The 19996-nt window shown below is 39.1% G+C and overlaps 1 protein-coding gene across 2 annotated transcripts in view; it reads right to left on the bottom strand.

The window, feature by feature from the left end:
* The window catches only part of IPP (intracisternal A particle-promoted polypeptide), a 37819-nt gene extending 28398 nt beyond the window's left edge, over window positions 1-9421 (bottom strand). Inside the window, exons 1-3 of one of the 2 annotated variants that reach the window (XM_011225306.3) lie at window positions 9229-9421; window positions 6478-6816; window positions 1733-2164 (exon numbers count right to left, since the gene is read on the bottom strand). In XM_011225306.3, coding sequence (XP_011223608.1) covers window positions 1733-2164; window positions 6478-6769 — 724 coding nt within the window. In that variant the 5' untranslated portion in view covers window positions 6770-6816; window positions 9229-9421. Of the gene's footprint in view, window positions 1-1732; window positions 2165-6477; window positions 6817-7984; window positions 8199-9228 lie in introns of those variants that run through there. The other variant, XM_019799898.2, reaches the window with a different exon arrangement.
* Between the last annotated feature and the right edge of the window lie 10575 nt (window positions 9422-19996).

The following is a 19996-nucleotide window of genomic DNA, read 5'->3' on the forward strand; positions in this document are numbered from 1 at the left end:
GCTGTGCCACCCAGGCGCCCCTGGTGATTTTATTGTTAAAAATGACCCAAGCATACTGCTGAAGTGCTATCTAGTGTTCCTAATTGCAAGAAGCCTGTGTTGTGCCTTATGGAGTAAATACATGTATTAGGTTTCATTTAGGCATGGGTTATAGTGCTATTGGCCATGAGTTCAATGTTAATAAATCAAGAATATATATTAAATAAGGTGTTTTTGATAGAAACACACATAAAACAAGGTTATGTACTGATCAGGTAGCAAAAATACTGTGACCTAGCTAAGAACTTACCTGGTAATTCTCCTAGGAACAATGTCTCAGTATTTGCCAATTCAGCGTTGGTGGCAACTTTATAGAACATAACTACTGTGAATAGTAAGAATTGACTGAGTAATGTATATCCATTAATAAAAAAAAAATCACTGGGGGTGGGGGAATGGGATAGGCTGGTGATGGGTAGTAAGGAGGGCACGTATTGCATGGTGCACTGGGTGTTATACACAATAATGAATCATCGAACTTTACATTAAAAACCAGGGATGTACTGTAGGGTGACTAACATAATATTATAAAAAAATATTATTACAAGAAAAAAATCACTCAGAAAAACCTATCAAATTCTGTTAATAGTGTTAAGAGTAGAAAAAACCCTAAAAATCCACATTAAATGTTATTTTCCACAGAATTACACCTTTAATTCTAACAGTGTCTTTAATTCATAAGAAGATCATTTGTAACTCAGTCACATCCTAAAGTTTCAGTGCATGACAAGAGTAAGAGCTTTAAATCTTGAAACCAGGTCTAAGGTAGTTTGTAAAAATAAAGTTAAATAGGGGGTGCCTGGCTGGCTCAGCCATTGGGGCATGCAACTCTTGATCTTGGGGTTGTGGGTTCAAGCCCCACATTGGGTGCAGAGAGTGCTTAAAAATAAAATCTTGGGGCGCCTGGGTGGCACAGCGGTTAAGCGTCTGCCTTCGGCTCAGGGCGTGATCCCGGCATTATGGGATCGAGCCCCACATCAGGCTCCTCTGCTATGAGCCTGCTTCTTCCTCTCCCACTCCCCCTACTTGTGTTCCCTCTCTCGCTGGCTGTCTCTATCTCTGTCAAATAAATAAATAAAATCTTTAAAAAAATAATAAAAAAATAAAATCTTAATATCAATTAATAATAATTAAGATATTATATATATTATATATTATCATTTTTCTAATATAAAATTAACACAATTTTATACTATGATGAAAAGTATTTTCAGAGTTTAGTACTTGAAGATGATTCAAAGGCTACTTAGAAGCTATGATATTATATCAATATAAAATTAATTTTATAACGAGAAGACTTACAGGATTTATTGAGTTTGGGTTTTGTTTTTAGCACATGCATTTTCCTCAAGTGTCAGGTTTTGTTAAATTTTTTAGAGGAGTAAGAGGAAATCTTACACTGAAATACTCAGTACTATCAAAAACAGCAGTGGTATTTTAGCTCTGTCAGTAATTTTATCTATAACTCTAATAACTCTAATCTCCCTTAGTATTTAATCTCAAGAAAGTATGCAAAAATTTGATTAAAATAATAGAAATACTGAAATACTATTATCTGCAAAACACAAAAGTTGTATCTTGCATATAATAATCATTCAATAAATGTCTGCTATTGAACTGAAAAATGAAAACATCACATTTCAGAGAAAAAGCTACTGGATATTCACTCATTTGATAAGCAAAAAAAAATTACCTTCTATATACTTTAAAAGCCTCTGAGGAGGTAATAAAGGGAATCGAATTGGTTCTAGCACTTCCACCACATGTTTTCTTCTTTTTCCCAGGTCCTTCAGAATCCATTGCATTGCAGCTAAAAAGACCTGATATTCATCCTCAATACTGAGCTCTTCGCTTCGCAAAATTTTGATCAGTTGATCTTTCGTAAGCGCCAGGAACTCTTCCCCACTGTGAACCTCCAAGAAATGGACATGAATGTAGTTTTCTGTGAATTCCAAAAGATCATGGCAGGCAATTTGCTCAGAGAACTGAAAGATCCCAATGCAGTTCAATGGATCAATTTGTCCTTTCAGAAATTCACAGCACAGATTAACAACTTCAGTCAACTGTAGCATGTCTGCTGCAACAATCAGCTCCTGGACATTATTCACACCTATGTTCACTATACCTGGGGAAGTACGGAGACAAAATAACAAACAAAATAAAAATAAACATTTGACTTCTATTAAAAGAACATTATATTTAATTCTACTGATAGCTTAGTATTTGCTGAGTAGATAGATGCTAAGTAAAAACGCAACAAGGGATTTGTAGAAAGAGTGCAAAACTTAAATGATGATACCTAACATTTATGGAACACTTACAGTGGACAGAAACATTAATTGTTTTATCTATTCACTTAACTATCACTACAACCCCACATAGGTGTTATTATCATCATCATTATTATTATTTATTTATTTTTGGCAGAGAGAGAGAGAGAGAGAGCACAAGCAGGGGGAGTGGCAGGCAGAGGGAGAGGGAGAAGCAGGCTCCCTGCCAAGCAAGGAGCCTGATGTGGGGCTGGATCCCAGGACTCTGGGATCATGACCCAAGCTGAAGGCAGACACTTAACCAACTGAGCCACCCAGGTGCCCCTATTTTTTCTTTTTCTATCAATTAAACAGAAATAGAAAGTTTATTTATTTTATTATATATCTAAAAAAAATGTTTTTTAAGTATGCTCCATGCCCAGCATGGGGCCCAGTATGGGGCTTGAACTCACGACCCTGAGGTCAAGACCTGAGCTGAAATCAAGAGACAGATGCTTGAGCCACCTAGGTGCCCTGAAGAATCAAAAAGTTTAAATAACTTGTCTCCAAGTCACATGGTCAAGTGATTGAGGGTAGGGATCAACATCAAAACCTATGCTTTTAACATAAGGCAAATGCATCTAACATTTACTGAGGCACTGGAGTGAATAAAATAGGGTTCCCATCTTCAGTTATGATAGAGCCATACAAACATTAATTTTTAATACTAGATATAACCAAGAGTCTATGACATATGAGAAGTTATTAAATACTTAATATTTAAGTAACTATGTCCACCACCTTCTTTCTAGATGACTTCACTTCCATATATTTACATATATGACTTTGGGAGAACACCAAACAGTCAATTATATTTAGAAGGGAAGAAAAACACTGTAATTCTCCTGCCTGATAAGGATAAACTCTCCATTCAATCTTATACTTCCCTTTATTCCTTTTATGATATTCACTCCACTAAATATTTGTCTAAAGTTTGTATTCCCAATAAGATTTATAAAATCTGTTGGGGGAAGGCTTTCCCTTCTGTATTCTCAATGCCTAGTGCCTACTAGGTACTCAAAAAATTTGTTTTAAATAAATGAATGGCCAAAGAGATTATGGTTAGAGGAAGAATATGGTTTGTTGAATGCAAATGAAAGTAAGAAATGGAATCCACCATGGGAGTAAATGGTAGTGGCTGCAGAGAAAACTGAGGTAAGACTTAGTTGAATGAAATGAGAAGTCACAACAAATTTGGACAAGATCATAGGTTGTAATCTATGAAGACTGAATGCCTGCTATTGGATAAAACCAAGAGTTACTTGACAGCAATAAAAAGAATGCCCTATAACTATATAAGGCTTTATAGATTACAAAAAGCCCTTTTACATTTATGAAAAGTCATCTCAATTAACCGTCACGTGAATTATGAAATGTTATCCCCACTTTACAACTAAGGAAAATGAGGATCTCACAAGCTCATTTCAAATTTGTAAGTACCTAAACTGCACTACCCATAAAGCTCTGAGAAGGCAGAGGCCCCCCGTCTTGTTTCCTGCCATATCCTTAGTGCTTAGCTTACAGCAAGTATTCATATGGGATACCTTGCTGGCTCAGTACAGCATGTGACTCTTGATCTGGGGGTTCTGAGCTCAGGCTCCATATGGGGCGTAGAGCGTATTTTTTAAAAAAGTATCCATAAGGGGCGCCTGGGTGGCTCAGTCAGTTGAACGTCTGCATTCGCCTCCGGTCATGATCCCAGAGTCCTGGGATGGAGCCCCAAGTTGGGCTCCCTGCTCAGCAGGGAGTCTGCCTCTTCCTCTCCCTCTGTCCTGCTTGTGCTCTCTCTCTCTCTCAAATAAATAAATAAAATCTTAAAAAAAAGAAAAAAAAAGAACGTGATTTTGTTGTGGGTGGTAATTGTACCCTGCTGAAAATTACATTTCTTAGCCTCACTTACAGATAGGGATGAATTTTTTCCTGTTTGGCCAATGGGATATAGACAGCAATTACTGGGGACGGCTACCAGAAAAGCTTAAAAAGAGCACAGACTCAGCTAGTAGGCCCTTTTGCCTTTTTCTCTTCTTCCTTCTACTGGCTGGAATTTAGCAATCATGAGATTAGAAGCTACAAGCTATAGAGGGTAGAGCAAAATGTTGGGAGAATAACAGGACACTAAGGACAATGCCACCATACCATCCCTGGAATGCCTACTATGAATTCACTTCTGTGGAAAAATAAACTGTTGTTAGGCCACTTGATATCTTTTACCAGTAGCCAAATTCTGTTCTTAATTGTTATACCAATTTTAGCCTTAAATGTCTGTTCTAGAATGTTATTTCTCCCAGATATGCTCAATAGCTTTTATTTTTATGGGTTTTTACCACTTTTTGATTATTTGATGGAGGTGCTAATCACCAATATGGTGATAGTACCTGGAATATCTTTCACTAAGTATCTCTTGTTGCTACCCTTAGACAAGAGGCAGAATAGACACCTTGTAGCATTACTTCTGTTTTTATGTAGTTCAACACTAATTCCATTGGATTAATGTGTTAATTTACACTTTGCAAATAAAGGAAGCAGGACATTTATGAAGCTATTTTCAGCTCACCCAAATCATTTAGAAAAGGTTAAAAAAAAAAATCCCTTGATGCTAATTTGTACATTAGCCACTAGACAGGGCTGCATTGCTTTCAGTAATTAAAACAGTCATTTTTATAATCTCCAAATTAAGAGTTATTTTCTTATATCTTACAAAATGTAATAAGACAACACAAAGAAATCTTTTGTCATTTTCCAGGTTTAAATACCATGCATTAAATAAATACCTTATCGGGTCACATAATGATCTCCCACCAAGTAGTCCTTTAAGGAGAACATGATGACCAAACATAGTCTTTGTTTTCAAACACCTTTTCCGATTATATTCTATTCACCACAGAAAAAAATTCAAGGCAGTAAAGTATAAAAATGAAAATCATGCATTCTTCCACCGACATACACTGTACTAACACTTTAGTGTCTTTCTTTCAAATCTTATTTCCATGTATATTTGTTACATATCATATAAAACTTATACTTCATAGTTTTTTGTGTGCATTTTCTAACATTATCAAAACTCTTTAATTAAAAACATTTAAAAAAATAAGTTTTTGACTGGATTAAGAAGCTGTGGTCCATATATACAATGGAATATTACTCAGCTATCAGAAAGAACGAATTCTCAACATTTGCTGCAACATGGACGGCACTGGAGGAGATAATGCTAAGTGAAATAAGTCAAGCAGAGAAAGACAATTATACGATTTCTCTCATCTATGGAGCATAAGAACTAGGATGATCGGTAGGGGAAGAAAGGGATAAAGAAAGGGGGGGTAATCAGAAGGGGGAATGAAACATGAGAGACTATGGACTATGAGAAACAAACTGAAGACTTCAGAGGGGAGGGGGGTGGGGGAATGGGATAGACTGGTGATGGGTAGTAAGGAGGGCACGTATTGCATGGTGCACTGGGTGTTATACACAACTAATGAAGCATCGAACTTTGCATCGGAATCCAGGGATGTACTGTATGGTGACTAACATAATATAATTAAAAAAAAAGTTTTAATTAAAATACATACATGTTGATTACAAATATTTTGAAGGAAAAAGAAAAAGAGGGAAAAATACAGATCTTCCATATTCCATCATCCAGAGATAAATACTTATCAACATTCTGGTCTTTTTCCTGTGCACAAATACAAATGATTTTGTTTCTTTACAAAACTAGAGCAGTATTTATATCCAAATTTTTTTCATTTAATACATTGTAAACACTCTTCCATGGTATATATTTAAATAATTTGAGAGATCTAAAAAAAATATTCCATGATATATACATGTGCCATAATTTATTTAACCGTATAACCTACTGAGGGATAATTAGATTGTATTCAATTATGTAGTTATAAATAATGTTACAATAAATATCCTGGTACATAAATATTTGCCTGCATCACTAATTAATTCCTTATGATTCCTAGAAAAGGAATACCGGGTCAAAAGAAAGATACGAACTTTTCAAACACTCATAATAACACCGTCAAATTACTTTCCATAGAAGTTGTATCAACTTATATTCCCATTGCAATACATGAGTGATTATATCAGTCTTCACTCAAAGCTATAGGCTCATGTAACATACCTGTATAAATGAAATCTAGAAGTATTTGAAAGATTCCAGCTTCAATTCCTAGAATCTGCACAACATCTTTTGAGGACTCTTTCATTCCTCCAGTGAACAAAGCTGCAAAGTAAGGACTACTGGCAGCCAAAACCAACCGATGAACTTTAAAAGTTTCCTTCCCAACTTGCAGCTGCACATCACAGAAATGCTCTCCATTCCTCATTTTATTGATCTGGGCCAAGATGAGTTGGGCATGTTTATCTGATGAAAATGGACTATCACCAGCCTTGGGACAGTCCTCATTAGCCATGATGACAGATTAATTAAAAGGACTGTTGCCCATAATCTGGTCCTACCCTGAAAAACAAAACAGAAGGAGACCAGAAGATATATTTTTGTGTTTAACACGTCTTCTATTCACACTTGAACTGGATGTTGCAAGATAAAGATTAACATATGAGGAGATGGCATAAGCCCTTCTGGGTGAAATAAAGAAAATAAGAAAAGGCGCAAAGGCAGAAATTTTTGTACACTGTAATAAGGAAGCACACACTCTAGCCAGAATGAATTTTCAAAAACCAGTTGTGATCAGGCCAACTGTCTGCTTACAATCATTCAATGTGCACACTTCTCTTAGCACACAAAGCGCTTCAAATCTCACTTCTGTCTACCTGTCCAGTCCTATCTCCCATACTCTTTTTTTGAACTTAATACTCCAACAAAACCTTAACAATTTGCAGTTCTCTAAAAGTGTCTGTTTTGAGGCATCCTTCCCCACCTTTTCCTTTTGGGTCTTTGTTATAATTCAAGATTGTTCAAACATAATTTCCTGCAGAAGCTTCCCTGTTCCTCTCCTCTGGATTTGGTGCTCATCCTAAACTTACCTATTTTACAGCCTATATCACACTTTACCTTGTCAGACACCCTACCACCCTACTTCCTACAGACACATATATTCTCTGAAAGCTTCCTGAAAGACAGTCTCTTAAGGGCAGGCACTATCTTTCATAGTAGTAGCACCACTACCTAACATGTTAAGTTTTCAAATATTTGTGAAATAAACGAGTAAAATGAGAAATAACAAAAAAAGGTTGTTTTTGTCTAACCATGATTGCTTTTCCACACATTCTGCCAATTGTAATCCTCACAATAATTAAGAGGCTGGAAGAAAAAGATATTGTTATTTGAAATGAGAGAGAAGGAAACTGAAGCTCAAAGTTTCCCAAGGACACACTGTTAGTATAATGATAGTCTCAGTATTTGAATCCAAGTCGTATTACTCTAAATCTTGGGCTTTTCCCACCATATCACATGCATAGGAATTAGTAAGCCGGGTTATAGAGAAAAGGCTTTGAAACCCAAGCACAGAAATTTAGCCGTTATAGACTCAAGAGTAAACCTGACAACAGTAATGTTTCAGAACTGTTAAATGAACCTTCCAGGGAATGAACTGAGAGGTAGCAAAGTCCTTGAAAACAGCCTTACAGCTTCAACAATGAGAATCAAAGGGATAAATCCAACTTACTTTTTAAATAAAGAAACCGTGAGATCCAGTAATATAAGACATTTGGAGATGAAGCACAAGGGAAATCCAAGATGACTAAAGTTTTGTAATCTAGGCATCAAAGGGAACTAGTAATAAGACTGACAGAAAGGTGTGGGCTGATGTTAGAAAAAAGTGGTTAAGTTTACAGCATTCAGTCAAACTTATCAAAGTAAAACTAAGCTGATTATCATGATTATCTAGGAATTGAGAAATCTGATTGAGAAGTTCCAAGGCAGCTGCTAAAACTTCACATGAGCGTTTACAGAATGTCAACATATTACAATTAACCGGCATATAAAAGCAAACAGTGCATTTGTCTCTACATAGAAATTTGACCTGCAGAATATTATTAAACATGACAGGGCTGTTAGGCTTTTTTTCTGTTTTAGATTTCTTCCTGTCAGCAGATTTTGAACCCTAGGGGCTTGACTTCAAGGTACCTCGTCTGCCCCCAACTTCGAGGCATCGGGCACAGCCACCGAGCTAAAATGCTGCCTCCTGCTACAAAGAGTTCACTGAATATCCACCCACTCGAGTAGCAGACAGGAATCCTAACGTGTTACCATGCCTCTTGGTAATTGCTGATACTATCCCACTGCCAGTGAAGAACTTCATTCCAAAAGGCGGCACATGTGTGACCATTATTTCCAAAAGGAAAGAGCATAACTCCGGGACACTGCATATGGATGTGAGGGACGTGCCTCAAGAGACCCAGACTTGAAAGGGAGCTTATTAGGAAACGGTGGAGATGCCCAGAAGAAGTAAAGAAGACCTATGTTTGGTGGCCTTGACTTTACTGCATCGGGAAGCTGCTTCAGCAAAGGGTGGCAGAAAAAGCAAGCGTCAAAAAACCGAGGCTCTTTGTGCTTGAGTGGGGGACCTGGAGAGTTACCCCTAAGCTGCTGCGACACTGCAAGCGGAAACATTCGGCGCTACCTAAATGGCGGAGAAGGTATCTCACACTTGTCTGGGGCGAGAAGACAGGCCAGGGGCTCGGCCTCGGATTCCCTGGTAGGGCGGGGAAAGGAGAGGAGGAGCGGACCGGACCAGACCAAGCGAAAGGGGAGGGCGAGAACACTTCGACTATCAGAGGCACGCCTGAGCGGCCAGAAGAACCGGTTCCAGAGGCTCCTCTCCTCTCTTCGGGGGACGCAAGAGCCGTAAGAGCCAAGAGGTCATTCCCAACCCCGTCATAGTCGCACCCGGACGCAAGCCCTTCTTACCCGCCGCTTCCCCTTCCCGCCGGCACCCGCTTAGGCCCTGCGCGCGCAGTCGGGACCAGCGCCGGCGCGGAGAGGGCGGGGAAAACCCGGCTGGGCCGGAGGTGACTGGGCACCGCGGACGGCCGAAGGCTGGAGGCGAGGCCAGGCCTGCCGAAGAGCGCCTCTCGCGCGCCGCCGGCCCTAGTCGGGTCTGCGCGTGCGCAGTGTTTCTCCGCTCGCGGGTGGCGGCGGCTCCCTGAGCCTAGTGGCTGTGGACCCGGGTTGGTGCTGGATTCCCCGCAGGCGAACTGCACAGCTGCAAGTCCAAGCTCTTGCCTGTGGGGGCTGGCCGGCTCGACCGTTCCACTCCACCTACGTTCTCTCCATTCTTGTGGCGTCCCAGATAGCCAGCGAACCTCAGTGTTAGGAAAGAGACAAACCCCTGGCGCTGCGCTTCTACCCTTTTTTTTCTTTTCTTTTTTTTTTTTTTTAATTTTTAATTTTTAAAAACTTGAGATGAAGGGGCTCCTGGGTTGCTCAGTCAGTAAGCGTCTGCCTTCCGCTCAGGTCACGATCCCAGTGTCCTGGGATCGAGCCCCGCATCGGGAGCCTGCTTCTCCCTCCCCAACTCCCCCCTGCTTGTGTTCCCTCTCTCACTGTTTCTGTCTCTTGCTGTCAAATAAAAAACAAACAAACAAAACCCTAAAACTTGAGATGTAATTAACGTATAACTTTAGCTTCACATATACAACATGATTCGATATTTCTATCTTCTCTTTATTCTTCACCATTCACTCAAATCATTTTCTAAGTTTGCCTAAGCCTGGCATTTGCCTACTTTGAAGGAAGGGAGAACTCAAAATGTGTAGTTCTTTTCACTGTTGAACCTCATAATATGTCACATTCGTGGCTTTCAAACATTTTGACCCCAACGAACAGTGAACAAAGGACATTCTACTTCGAACCCAATAATACCACATACATATATACAGATGTATATATCTGAAACAAAAATTTCAGGAACCATATACTTACTGCCAGCAGTTCACTAAATTTCTATTTCTTCTTTTCAATTCATTACCAAAAAGTGCTAAAAGGGACCCATTGTCAGAAAAATTATTGTCCAATACTCGGAAATAAGCAAAAGCGAATACTTGGATGCCGTTTTAGCTTAAGGCTGGGCATTGTCTGGCAGACTTTTGAAGGATTTGATTCCGTAAGGACCTCTGACTTTCTATTGACTAAGCTATTTTGGGAGAAAATGGGTAATGAAATAATTCTTGTCCACTCTGTAGAAAGGATAACACAAAAGCATTAAGTTATATTAACCTATGGCATATTTTTTTTTAAAGATTTTATTTATTTATTTGACAGAGAGAAAGACAGCCAGTGAGAGAGGGAACACAAGCAAGGGGAGAGGGAGAGGAAGACGCAGGCTCTCAGCGGAGGAGCCTGATGCAGGGCTTGATCCCAGAATGGGGAAGCCGAAGGCAGACTGAGACTTAACAACTGAGCCACCTAGGTGCCCCAACCTATGGCATAGTAAACCACTTTTCCCTCTCAGCAAATTCAACATTCTTGATTCTTAGCAAATTCATACAGCATTCCTGTAACATTTTACTGGCTCCTTCATTAATTAATATAAATAACATTTTTGACATGTGTTAATTTTATATTTCTATGACAGTCATTATTTTACCTTGGGAAAATTATACTTCAGCACCACTAAAATTAATTTCCCAATTTACTATTGGATTGCATCCAGCAATTTGAAAACCAGTATATATACCTGGGAGCAGAACTGCTGGAACGTATGGCATGTACATCTTCAATTGCACTAGAAAGTACCTCTTCTCCAAACTCCGACAGATTGACATTCCCACCAGTAGTGAATGAGTTCCCTTCCTCCACATCCTTGCCAACCCTTAATATCATTATTTTTTCAGTTAAAGTTTTTTTTTTATTTTTTTTTATTTTTTTATTTTTTAAAGATTTATTTATTTATTTATTTGACAGAGATAGAGACAGCCAGCGAGAGAGGGAACACAAGCAGGGGGAGTGGGAGAGGAAGAAGCAGGCTCACAGCAGAAGAGCCTGATGTGGGGCTCGATCCCATAACGCCGGGATCACGCCCTGAGCCGAAGGCAGACGCCTAACCGCTGTGCCACCCAGGCGCCCCTAAAGTTTTTTTTTTTATATTTTATTTATTTTTTTGACAGAAAGATAGAGCACAAGCAGGGGAAGTGGCAGGCAGAGTGAGATGGAGAGGGAGAAGCAGGCTCCCCACTGAGCAGGGAGCCCAATGCAGGGCTGGATCCCAGGACCCTGGCACCGTGACCTGAGCTGAAGGCAGACACTTAACTGACCGAGCAACCCAGGCGCCCCCTCCACCTTAATAGCATTAGATGTTTAAATTTTGTGTAACCTGGTGAGTGTAGAATGATGTTTCATTTTGTTATAATTTACATTAACTGATCATTTATGAGATCAGGCAGTAAAAAGATGTTTATGAGATGCTACAGACTGAATTGTGTCTCCCCCCCACCCCGGCCAATTCATGTTGAAGCCCTAACTACCAATGTGATGGTATTTGGAGATGGGGCCTTTGGAAGGTAATTAGGGTAAGATGAAGTCAGGGAAATGGGGCCCTCATGATGGGATTAATGATTTTATAAAAAGAAATACCAGAAAACTTGTTCCCTTCCTCTCTCCCTTTCTCTCTCTCTCCACCCCTCTACCTCTCCTTGAACCCACTAACCCACTATGCACACGAAGAAGAGGTCAAATGAGCACACGGAGGTGGTAGCTGCCTGCAAACCAAGAGATAAGCCTCAGAATGAAACCTACCCTCAGAATGAAACCTACCTTGTTGGCATTTTGATCTTGGATTTCCAAGCCTCCAAAACTGTGAGAAATAAAGTTCTGTTGTTTAAGCAGCCCTGTCTATGATATCTTGTTATGGCAGTCTAACCAGAGTAATACATAGCCAACTAAGTTTCTTTTCTCATAAAATGGCTATTCATGTCTTTTGCCCATTTTTTCTATTGAAGTTTTTTACAATTGATTTTTAGGAGATTTTTTTTTTTTTAAAGATTTTATTTATTTGACAGAGATAGAGACAGCCAGTGAGAGAGGGAACACAAGCAGTGGGAGTGGGAGAGGAAGAAGCAGGCTCATAGTGGAGGAGCCTGATGTGGGGCTCGATCCCATAACGCCGGAATCACGCCCTTAGCCNAGTGAGAGAGGGAACACAAGCAGGGGGAGTGGGAGAGGAAGAAGCAGGCTCATAGTGGAGGAGCCTGATGTGGGGCTCGATCCCATAACGCCGGAATCACGCCCTGAGCTGAAGGCAGATGCTTAACCGCTGTGCCACCCAGGCGCCCCAGGAGATTTTTTTATTATAGGCAAACTCATTTTATTGCTCTTCACTTTCCTGTGCTTCACAGGTACTGTGTTTTTTACAAATCGGAAGTCTGCGGCAACCCTCATCGAGCAAGTCTATTCGCACCATTTTTCCAACAGCATTTGCTCACTTTATGTCTCTGCGTCACATTTTGATAATTCTTGCGATATCTCAAACGTTTTCATTGTTATTATTATATTTGTTATGGAGAGCTCTGATCAGTGATTATGACTCATTAAAAGCTCAGATGACGGTTTGCATTTTTTAGCGATAAAGTATTTTTAAATTAAGATAATGTACTTTTTTAGACATAATGCTATTACACACTTAATAAATGACAGTATAGTTTATTATTTAAAAAAGATTTTATTTATTTATTTATTTGACAGAGAGAGAGCACAAAGCAGGGGAGCAGCAGAGGGAGAGGGAAAAGCAGGCTGAGCAGGGAGCCTGATGTGGGGCTCTATTCCAGGACCCTTGGATCATGACCTGAGCCAAAGGCAGACACTTAACTAACTGAGCCACCCAGGCATGCTAAATGACAGTATAGTTTAAACGTAACTTGCATGTGCAAGGGAAACCAAAAAGTTCATTTAATTCATGTTATTGCAATATTTGCTTTATTGTGCTGGTCTGGAACTGAACCCATGATATCCCCAAGGTATGGCTGTATATGTGTTGCCAGTATTTTCTTCCTATTTGTGGTTTGACGCCGGGATCACGCCCTGAGCCGAAGGCAGACGCTTAACCGCTGTGCCACCCAGGCGCCCCTATATCTTTCATTCTTGTCTCTTTCGATGAACAAAAGTTCATAATTTTACCAATTTATTTATGTTCAACTTATTTATTTATGTTTTGCACTTTTGATGTGTTGCTTAAAAAATTCTTCCTCTCTCCGGTGTCAAAAGATGTTATTTTATATTTTCTTCTAAAAGTGTTGTAATTTTACTTTTCACATTTAAGTCACTAGGAATCAGTTTTTGTAAGTGGATTAAGATAGGACTTCAATTTCTTTCTTTGTCAATATGCATAAGCAGTTATCACAACATTATTTATTGAATAGTTCATATTTCCCCACTAATCTGCAATGCTAGGTCTCCCCTATTTACATTTCCTTTAGGCCTGGGATCATTCTATATTCAATTCCTTGATCTATTCATCCATGCCCTACTGTTACTATAGTTTTGTAATAACTCCGGTAGGACAAGTTTCCACTTTGTTCTTCTTCAGCAGTGTCTTGACTGTTCCTGGGAATCTTGGTCCTTCCACATGGATTTTAGAACTAGCCTGTCAAGTTGTAGACACACGTATACACAAAATGAGGGTTCTATTAAAATTTCAATAAGTTTAGGGACACCTGGGTGGCTCAGTTGGTTAAGCGTCTGCCTTCAGCTCAGGTCATGAGCCCAGGGTCCTGGGATCGAGTCCCACATCAGGCTCCTTGCTTGGCAGGAAGCCTGCTTCACCCTCTGCCTGCTGCTCCCCCTGCTTGTGCACTCTCTCTCTCTCTGACAAATAAGTAAATAAATCTTTTAAAAAATTTCAGTAAGTCTATAGGACAATATGGAGAGAATTAACATCTTTATAACATTGAGTATTCTTATCCATTAACAAAATTCAATTCTAGTTTTTAAATTGTTTTAAAGTTGTTTTTTTTTCTAAAGATTTTATTTATTTATTTGACAGAGAGAGACAGCAAGAGAGGGAACACAAGCAAGGGGAGTGTGAGAGGGAGAAGCAGGCTTCCCTCCAAGCAGGGAGTGCAATTCAGGGCTTGACCCCAGGACCCTGGGATCATGACATGAGCCGAAGGCAGACGCTTAACAGCTGAGCCACCCAGGTGCCCCAATTTTAAAGTTTTTAATTTATGTAATCTCTATACCTAATGTGGGGCTTGAACTCACAACCCTGGGATCAGGAGTTGCATGCTCTTCCTACTGAACCAGCGAGGCTCCCTTAAATTTTAGAAATTTTAAAAGTTTTATAACTTTATCCATAAGGGTCTTATATATCTTTTATTAAATTTATTCCTGAGTACTTTCATCTTTGTGCTATCATAGATTATATCTTTTTAAGAATTACATTTTATGTTTGTTGGATAAAGAAACTAAATTCACTTCTGTACACTAATTTTATAGACAATGAGATTAACTCACTCATTAATTAAAAAATTACAGGTTTGTGGGGTGCCTGGGTGTCTCAGTCAGTTAAGTGTCTGACTTAAGGTCATGATCTCAGGGTCTTGAGATTGAGCCCTGCATCTGGCTCTGCACCGGGCATGGAGCCTGCTTAAGATTCTCTCTCTCTCTGTCCCTCTGCCACTCAACCCCTTAAAAAAAAAAAAAGAATATGTGCATCCATATTTATGTGTGAGGCTGACCTTTACTTTTCTTTTATTATACTGTTCTTTTTGTTCTTTTCTGATTCTAGTATCAGGATGATACTAACTCACCTTCTACTTGGATTTGGGAGTGTTTCCTTTTTTCTTTCTCTTTTTCTTCATGAGTTTGAGTAAGGTTTAAATTGAGTAAGATTGAAAGAGGTTGAACTTGCTTATAAAATTATGTGTCTCCGTTGTTTTCTTTGAGGAAAGATTTCTAGCTCTTGATTCAATCTCTTTAATGGTTATAAAACTATCATGTTTTCTCTTTATTCTTGAGTCAGTTTTGCTAATTTATATTTTTCCAGAAATTTGTCCTTTTAAAAAAATTTACAAATTCATTAGCTCACAATAAAACAATACTATTGTTAATAATATTCTGAAATTTTAATCTCTCTTTTTAATTATGATTATTATTATTATTTTAGGTAAGCTCCATGCCTAGCATGGAGCCAACACAGGGCTTGAACTCATGACCCTGAGGTCAAGGTTTGAGCTGGAGGGGCGCCTGGGTGGCTCAGTCGTTAAGCGTCTGCCTCCAGCTCAGGGTGTGATCCCAGCATTCTGGGATCGAGCCCCGCATCAGGCTCCTCCTCTGGGAGCCTGCTTCTTCCTCTCCCCCTCCCCCTGCTTGTGTTCCCTCTCTCGCTGGCTGTCTCTCTCTGTCACATAAATAAATAAAATCTTTAAAAAAAAAAAATGAACTGGAGATCAAGAGTCAGATGCTTAACTGACTAATCCACCCAGGCACCCCTTCTTTTTAATTCCTAATATTTATTAAAGGCATCTTCCCTTTTATCCTCTTCAGTCTTGCCATAGATTTCTCAATCTTATTCTTTTCAAAGTACTAACTCTGGCTTTGTTGATCCTCTCAATTATATCTTTGTTTCCTACTTCATTAATTTCTTTTTTTTTAAATTTATTTATTCAACAGAGATAGAGACAGGCAGCGAGAGAGGGAACACAAGCAGGGGGAGTGGGAGAGGAAGAAGCAGGCTCATTAGCGGAGGAGCCTGATGTGGGACTTGATCCTACAACTGGGATCACGCCCTGAGCCGAAGGCAGACGCTTAACCGCTGTGCCACCCAGGCGCCCCACCTACTTCATTAATTTCTGTTCTTATGTTTATTATTTACTTATCTTAGTTTTCATTGAATTTGTTTTCTTATTTTTTAGTTTCTTAAGTTTTTGAGTTGCTTAGTTCCTGATTTTCAGTCTTTTTTCTTTTAAAATCTAAGTTTAAGTCTGTAAATTTCCTCTCAGTATTGCTTATAATGTAAACATGAAGAGTACCCCTGGAAGTTAGGCAACAAAATAGCCCTGTTGGTTGTAGTTGGTGGTAGAGACGGAGCTGACTAGGAAAACAATTAAATTGTCTGGCAGTAAGGGTTAAAAGCTCAAGTGCTAGAATCAGAGTGCTTGAGTTAAAAATTAAGACTGTCTTTTATTAGCTGTGTGACTTTTGGCTAGTTATTTACATGTCTGTTTCTTCATCAATAAAATGCAAAGAATATCTACTTTATGGTGGTTTATAAGTATTAAGTGCATTAATGAATCTAAAGTATACCATTTTCAAGAATAAACATTTAGCTATAATTTTTCTTATTTATCTTGTTTTCACTGCTTGAAATAAGTAACCATGAATTTATGGTGGCATTGATTTACCCAGTTGAATGATATTCTTTCAATAGTGCTTTGCAGCCCTGCCTGGACACAGAAAAGCAACCATTTGGATTGATCCAGAATTAAGGTTTTGTCACATAGATAGAGTGAAAAGAAAATGGGTCAAAGACCTTGAGGATTTTATGACAGTGGTTGAATGAAATGAATGGGTCATTCTTAAAAGCCCCAGGAAACTTGTTCAGTAGAGCATGCCGGTATGCTCAAGGCCCCAGATAAATCTGTGGCTGAAGTCTACTGTTCGCTGAGATTCTTCTCTTGCTAACTTTTTTTCTGTTTTTACTGAGAGGAACTGAAGAAGAAAGGGAAAGGAGACATGAGCGTGAGCTTCATTTATTCATTTACTCAACCTATACTTAATGAGTGCCAACAATGTGCCAGACACTTTAGGCTGTGGTGATATAGTAGTGAACAAAAAAGGTTCCTGTTCTTGTGGGATTACATTCTGATTGAGGAGGCAGAAAATCAACAAATAAGTGAATAAATATATGATATATCAGGGGATGGTAAGTGTTATGAAGAGGATAAAGAAGCATAAAGGATTAGAGTGACATATTAGGGAAGGGGTGCTATTCTAGACGACATGGTCAGGGGAAGTCTTTCTAAGAAGATGACATTTGATCAGAGGCCTGAATGGAGGGAGAGAGCCATGTGAAGGAGAATTCTAGACAGATGGAAAAGTAAATGCAGGGGCGCCTGGGTGGCCCAGTCGGTTAAGCATCCGACTCTTGATTTCAGCCCAGGTCATGGCCTCAGGGTTGTGAGATGGAGCCCTGCATGGGGTTCCACACTGGTCATGGAACCTGCTTAAGATTCTCTCTCTCCATCTCCTCCTGCCCCTCCCCACCCCTGCTCATGTGCACGCTCTCTCTCTTAAAAAAAAAGAAAGAAAAGAAAAGAAGAGAAAAGCAAAGTAAATTCAGGGGCACCTGGCTGCTCAGTCAGTAGAGCATGTGACTCTTGATCTTGAGGTCATGAGTTCGAGCCCCATGTTGGGAATAAAGTTTACTTAATAAAAATAAATAAATGAAAAGAAAGGAAAAGTAAATGCAAAGGTCCTATGGTGAGAGTATGCATAGGATATTTAAGAAATAGCAAGGAATCCATTGTTACTGGAGATATATTAGCAAGGGGGAAGAAGAGTCTTAGGATATGAAGGCAGACAGGTATCTAAGAGCAGTATCACATAGTGTCTTGTATACAGGAAGGGCTTTGGCTTTTTTTTCTGGGTGAAATAGCTGTGCTATTAAATGTGTTTTTGTTGTTATTTGTTTTGTTTTCTGAATGACAGATGACAAATGGCTCTCACACATTTTTACATATAAAAACCCAAAGAATTACCAAATAATTCAAAAATACTAATTTGAAAAGATATGTATGCACCCTATGTTTATTGCAGTGTTATTTATAATAGCCAAATAATGGGAGCAACCCAAGTGTCTATCGATAGATGAATGGATAAAGAAGATGTGGTATATATACAATGGACTATTATTCAGCCATAAAAAATGAAATCTTGCCGTTTGCAACAGCATCGATGGATCTAGAGAGTATAATGCTAAGTGAAATAAGTAAGAGAAAGACAAATACCATATGATTATACTCATATGTGGAATTTAAGACATGAAACAAACAAGCAAAGGAAAAAAAGAGACAAACCAGAAAACAGACTCTTAACTATAGAGAATGAACAGAAGGTTATCGGAGGGGAGGGGGATAGGAGGAAGGATTAAATAGACGATGGGTATTAAGGAGGGCACTTGTCATGATGAGCACAGGGTGATGTATGAAACTGTTGAATCGCTATATTGTACACCTGAAACTAAGATAACACTGTATGTTAATTACCTGGATTTAAAACAAAACAAAACAAAATAAAACCCAAAACCAAAAACCAAAAAACCCCACCCAAATTGTCTGAGTTCAGTTATTTGAGTCCTTAAAGAACTACATGTGTTCCAGAGATCCGATTGTTGAGCAGACAGTGGAAGGGACTCTAATCCCTCTAATTTCTCTGTCTAGCCTACTCGCTCTTCTCTCATGCCCTGATCTCTCACCTTTTCCTTGTATATTGGTTGTAAACATTTGTGTCTCTGGCTAACCCTGAGACCAGGACAGACAGACTTGGCGAGCAACTGAGCAAGCGAGTTGTAAGATTGGGTAGATGTTGGTTGTGGTCATTGTATAACGTGGAATTTCAGCAGTTCTAAGTGGTGGCCTGTTCCAGGACATGGCCTTGGCAATGAGTGGTTGAAACAGAGTGGAGAAGACAGTCACGAGTCACCTGCCGTTGATAAATGTTTAACGTACGTTTTTTAAGGTCAAGTTTATTGAGGTATAATTTACATACAGTAAAATTTATCCTTTTTGAGTATACAGTTCTGAGTTTTGACAAATGTATTGTGTTAGTCCAGGTCATCCATAAAGCAGATGCCAATATGAGATTAAACATGCAAGGACTTTTTGGGAGGGGCAACACTTATAGTAGAAATGAGGAGGGAGCCAGGAAAAGCTGGGTGAACTATCTGATCACAATGCCAGCCTGATCCAGAATTAAAAAAAAAAAAAAAAAAAAAAGAAAAGGTTGAGAGTATCCTTGAATGCCAAGAAATCTAAAGAAAGAGCAACAGGCAAGGCCTTTGGGAATCTTTGAGCTAAAGCTGACCTTCTGAGGAGCTTTTACAATGGACCTGCCTTAATTTTCTTGCTGTGCCCAGTCATTGTCTGGGAATAGACCATTGAAATGTAGTATTGATTCTAATAGGATGATGTATTTCTGGAACCAGCAGGTAAGGCCCTCGGTCAATTATGCTTCCTTCAATTGAAAGTCTGCAAGACACATTCAAATGACCATCAGAGGTATAAGGTCGTGTAGCCTACCACAGTCAAGATATAAATTGTTTCCATCACCCCATAAAGTAAAATAACTTTTGAGGACTTGTTTTCTTTTTGTTTTCTAATCACAAGTATTTTCATTATCTTGAAAGACCTTCTGCAATTTGCTTGGTAAATTTTTGAAACCAATTATCATAGTCAATCTCATCAGCTTAATATATGGCTTCCATTAATAACTGAATTCATCAGACCAAAGAGAAAATTTTCACTCCCAATGGGCAGTTCAAGGATCAGAATCCATGGAGCATCTGGCTGGCTCAGTCAGTAGAGCATGTGACTCTTGATCTCAGGGTCATGTGTTTAAGCCCCATGTTGGGCATAGGCCATAATTAAAAATAAATAAATAATTAAATAAATATATAAATAAATGAATAAAAAGAGAGGTGCAGGTGTGAGCCATTATCAGCCTATACCCCCAGCAGCTGGTTGTA

This window comes from Ailuropoda melanoleuca, chromosome 2, assembly GCF_002007445.2.
Source record: "Ailuropoda melanoleuca isolate Jingjing chromosome 2, ASM200744v2, whole genome shotgun sequence".
NCBI classification, from domain to species: domain Eukaryota; kingdom Metazoa; phylum Chordata; class Mammalia; order Carnivora; family Ursidae; genus Ailuropoda; species Ailuropoda melanoleuca.